Source organism: Electrophorus electricus, chromosome 12 (assembly GCF_013358815.1).
Source record: "Electrophorus electricus isolate fEleEle1 chromosome 12, fEleEle1.pri, whole genome shotgun sequence".
In the NCBI taxonomy this organism is placed as follows: Eukaryota; Metazoa; Chordata; class Actinopteri; order Gymnotiformes; family Gymnotidae; genus Electrophorus; species Electrophorus electricus.
In genome coordinates this window covers 15,795,598-15,800,597 of record NC_049546.1, presented here as the reverse complement: position 1 = coordinate 15,800,597, position 5,000 = coordinate 15,795,598, and the positions used below count along the sequence as shown (strand labels likewise).

Genomic DNA, 5,000 nt, shown 5'->3' with positions numbered 1-5,000 from the left:
AGAGAGAAAGACAGAAGGTCAGAGAAATGAGAAATGAATGAAACCTTAAAGTAGAGCCGGCTCAATGTTCTGTCCTGCTGTCATGCTCCGTTTTCCTTCTGAGCACAGAGCTATCGTTACCCATCAGGATTAAACTGCTTGGCTGGCATTGCTTTACTTAAGCTGCAATAGCTCTGTACTGTAGTTGCCTTCAAGCCACAGATCAGAGTAGGATCTCTTTTAAGAGGTTAATGAATGCAAAGGTTCCGTGGTGTGTATGCAGTTCCATGGCTTTTCATCAGCTCTGCGATAATGTCTAGGTTCAGATGAAAATTATTGCTATATTGGGAGTAAGTTTGCTTGCGCAACACACAAACGGGAATAGGACCTGAAATCCCACATCTCTTCTTAGGACAGGTTTGATTGACTAAAAGAAAATATTCTGAATTAATGAAACACCTTCCCGAAATTCCACTGCTGCGTACCGGTCTCTCCAAGGCATATGGTGTGATGAATTTAATGAAGTGTAATGTATAGTATGTATGAAAAGTTTTCAAACGAGGTCAACTTTGATGTTTCATATACAAGTGTTAAAATGCTTAACCTATAGCCACCTACCTGCGATTCTTTACTTTTGGCACTATTTGTTTTATTTCTCTTTCTTCACTCATTTACCATTGAACTGAAAACATTTGAACACAGACCATACGTAGCTAACGGCCATGTTTATTGTAGTTTTTGAATGGTCACCTCAACTTTATAAACCAGGTGAGGCACCTCTACTGTATATGGAATTTCTAAGGTGATTACCTTGCATAGAGCAATAGTAAATCATATTCTTTTGACTATAAAACACAAAGTGTATATGATAAATTTTTTTTACAAAGACATTTGGTTACTGATGCATATACAGGAAGCTGTATTAATCCTCTTAGTCACATGACCTCACAAAAACAAAGTCACCTGGCTTCTACAGTAATGGTTCATTCCAACGCATTTCTTTGGGTGTAGTCCAAGGATATTTGCTGGATATTTCCTCTCACAGGTGCACTGGACACAGTTTCACTTGTGACATGGGCCTGCTTAAGTCGAGGCAGGCTTTCTCCTGGACTCTGGTACTCTTGGACAGTAGTAGATCTACAGTGGAGGATCTACTGCGAGCCTGCCACGAGCATTTCTGGTGCCCTTCAAGTTCGGCCGGCTATAATAACGGGATTTATGGGACAGTTGTATGGAAAAAATAACATCAAAAATGAAGAGAAATGAAAGGAAATGTATTCAAAGTAAAAGAAAAAGGACAGCTCATATTAGTACATACAGGTCTGTCCTGTCAGAGGTGAGACCCTTATTGGTCTGCAGCAGGGTGAATTATTCTAACCTGTCGGGTCAAGCTTTAACTCAGAGCGGCTGTATGTGAGATAAAGAGAAATAGGTCAAGGGGAGAGGATTGAGAAGCTACAGGGCTAGGACAGCGATTGAGGGCGTGTGCTCGTCTAACCTTCAGCCGTGAGACTGCCCCTGTGCTGCATATAAGCAACTGCCATTCAGGCAGGTAGGTGAGGAGCGGGTGAGAGGAAGCACGTCGTCCTGAGGCTGGCAGGGTAATGAGGATGTAAAGTGTGTGCGTAAATAAGAGAGCATGGGTGATTTTGTCTGCATGTATGTGTGTGTGTGTGTGTGTGTGTGTGTGTGTGTGTGTGTGTGTGCACGCGCGCGTGCGCGCATGCTTAGGTGGGGTGATGCTGAGGGCACAAAGTCAATTTCACACTCAACTGCATTTCTGGGAAAGTCTGAAACAGCAGACATTTTGATCACTGACCGCTCCATCAGTCCACTGATATCTTTGTCCATAAACTACACAAAGAATGTCCTCATATTTACACACACACACACACAGATAAAAAAGGAAATAGAGAGACAGAGCGAGAGAGAGAGAGAGAGAGAGAGAGAGAGAGAGAGAGAGAGAGAGAGAGAGAAAGGGAGAGAAATGACAAATGAAGAGACAAGGGAAAACCAGAACCAGAGGTGTAAAATGTAAGAAGCCTCCTGGTGCCTTGTATAAGTGACACGTCCCCAGCAGAGGTAAGCATGTGGAACAGTGTGCTTCCCCCCCAGGGATCTTCCACTACTAAGTTAAACACCCACTTAACACTTAGCCTTTAGGCCCCTGACACAAACAGAGCAGCAACAAACGGGAATATATCAGAAAACTAAAAACGTGCAAAGGGGAAGCTCTCTTCTGCCTCTATTTCACCTCTTCCTCTCTCTAATGAAGGAGAAACACCTAAGGGCTTTTCTCCAAATCCATACCTTGATTCATTGGTTTGGGATAGCGATTGCAAAGGGCAGCGTTTTTATTGATTTATTTATTTGTTTTGATTAATCTTGTGGACTGGAGGATGCTAAACGGCCTGGGTGATCAATAAGGCTGTAATTAGAATGGGGACGAAGGAAGGTGGTGGATGTTTGCATTAATGAATCCAGGCTGGCTGTAAACCATAGATTTGGAGACTGAATGCCGGCCCGGTCATCCTACTCATCTTATTTTAATTGCAAAGTCTATTTCTTTGGAAAGCATGAAGGTTACACTCTTGAGATTTCAGTAGTGCAATTACAATTTACTGCACAAAAGCCTAATTTCCATTGTGTAAACTCAGACAACAGCGGAACCAGAGAACCACAGGCCTGCTATTGCATGTAATATCGCTATAGCACTATTTCATTTCAGGGCTCCCTTTGTTGAATAATTACAGTGTTTTCCTGGTGAAGCAAATTAACAAAGACCATCTGATGCTAGTGTAATTGTTCGGCTCTCAGTACAGGCTTTCTCATAATACCATAACTCTCTCTTCTACCTTTGGCATAAGACCCTATTTCTTTATTGACCATAAAGAAATAAATACAGAAAAACTATTTTGGAATGTTTGTCAATGTTCTACACATTCCGGTTACTTCTGAAATGGAGCTAATGTGTGTTTGCTCACACAAGCACGCAGATATACATGCACTGGTTTTTAGTTTCATGGGCTGACATTTAACCTTTTAGTTCTTCATCAGAGGACTGCAGAGGCGAGAGAGAGAGAGAGAGAGAGAGAGAGAGAGAGAGAGAGAGAGAGAGAGAGAGATGCGAGTAGAAAAGGAAATTTGGACTGTGGTTACACTATAAAGCAGTCCATTATGGTAAGTCCATAGCAGACCTTAAAACAGATGAAGATATTCTATTGAAGATTTTCGATTGCTAAATCCCTTAGCAATCAATTCACTCCATTAATGTCCTTGAAGAAGTTTAACCCCGTTTCCCCTATGCGTTCAGATGAATTGGCCACCCACAATATCAGTCAATTGTTTATTTCCTGTCCTTATATCACAGAAATAATAGCTGACTATTTCCTCAGACTATTTCCATATCTATGAATATTAAACCTTGACGTTACATTATCTCTATCTAAAATTAAAAAAGAATGCCATTTACATAGTTCCCATGGATATTTATGTCATTCCACTCAGTCATGTCAGAAAGACACTATGGACACATCCACAGTTCGTGAATAATGAAGTTTTAAATCATATGGTGCATTAAATCTGTGCTATGCATGTTCAAACAGATATCATTAGCACAGACATTATTCCTAGCTCTTAGGAAATTCTCTCGTGTCACCCATACGGCTATCAGTGTAACAAAGCTCCAAAGAACTAAGACTGGATAGGAAAAAAGTAGCCATTCACCACGTATGAGATGATCTGTTGATAAGAGTAGATCTGTTTAGTACGCAGTGGTAAATATTCCTAGGTGAAGGAAAAAAATGTAAAAAAGAGAGAACCTTGTGAATTCCCCTTGTATCAGGGAGACATATGAGCCATGCATATAGATTTTCTGCTATTGGTCAACAATCTACAAGCAGGCTCTGCTCACAAGCACCACCCACACAGAGCAGCTCATAACAACATTCCCCATTGGGTGTAACGTCCCATTGGCTGGACTGTTTACACACACATAAACCAAAATTAAAAAAAATGATGTAAAGAAGTCTGCCAGAAAACACATTCAGTGTGAGTGAATCTTCAGAAAATGTCTCTATAGAAAAATAGACTAAATGGTGCTGATTTCGCTTTTTCTATTCCAATTCTCATTTTCACTGACAATATCCCTGCAGCTGTGCGTTCTACAATAAATCTGCCTGGCATTTTATAACCACTCGAAGGTGCCAGATAAATTTAAGGTCTGGTCCAGTGAGAATGCTATAAGACTAGGATTGGTTTATGTGTCCACCTGCTGATTGTCAGAAAGGGCTCTTTGACAATCACTCAAATTCAGATTTTTTCCAGTACATCTTCTGCGATACTTATCCAACGTGCCTTTTTGCTTGTTTACTTCTTGAACTATGCTTCTAGTAATTATTATGAAGATGTTTGACCCAATCCTTTGAGGAAATATTGCAGAAACGAGCAAGTCTGGTGTGATTAGGCTCCTCTTGTTTCCATGGTGTCTTTAGATAAGTACACAACCCAGTACACCATGTTAAATGCCCCAAAGGAAACTGGGAAAAGAATGCGTGCGTATTTGTCAATCTTGCTGGTCCCTCCGGCTGCAGGAGCTGCAGGGTGAACGCATACTGAAGGCTTGTCCATTTTCTGGATATTCTCAAACTTTGATCCTAAAACATGGTGAAGTGAGATGGAGCCAGTGGATGTAATGGCTGACGAATGCTTGGGGACAGTTGGCGTGCAGGGTGGAGTGGGCTGTGTGGTCTTAGAAGCGGAGGCTGCCGGAATCACACTGGACTGAGTGGAGGATTTGGGATAAAGTCGTGATTGGCCTAAGGAGCTGCTCATCGTGCCCGTGGTGGGTGATAATTGGCGTGTCTGGGGCTGTTTGGACACAGCTGTGGAGGGCTTGCTGGAGGCGTCAGTTCTTTGGCTGCTCTTGGACTCCGGCTGAGGCTGAGACGTGGAGTTGATTCGCTTCCGCAGGTTGCCGTTGGTGTCCGTGTTTTGCTGTGAGAGAAATTAAGATAAAAATG

The 5,000-nt window shown here is 41.9% G+C and overlaps 1 protein-coding gene across 4 annotated transcripts in view; it reads right to left on the bottom strand.

Annotated features, from left to right (window-relative positions):
• The window catches only part of gabra4 (gamma-aminobutyric acid type A receptor subunit alpha4), a 21,863-nt gene that overhangs the window by 2,961 nt on the left and 13,902 nt on the right, over nucleotides 1–5,000 (bottom strand). For 3 of the 4 annotated variants that reach the window (XM_027017225.2, XM_027017234.2, XM_027017242.2), the window contains one exon: nucleotides 3,447–4,974. The exons of the other annotated variant lie outside the window; for it this stretch is intronic. In XM_027017225.2, the coding sequence (XP_026873026.1) occupies nucleotides 4,441–4,974 (534 nt within the window). In that variant the 3' untranslated portion in view covers nucleotides 3,447–4,440. Of the gene's footprint in view, nucleotides 1–3,446; nucleotides 4,975–5,000 lie in introns of those variants that run through there. 4 annotated transcript variants of the gene reach the window in all.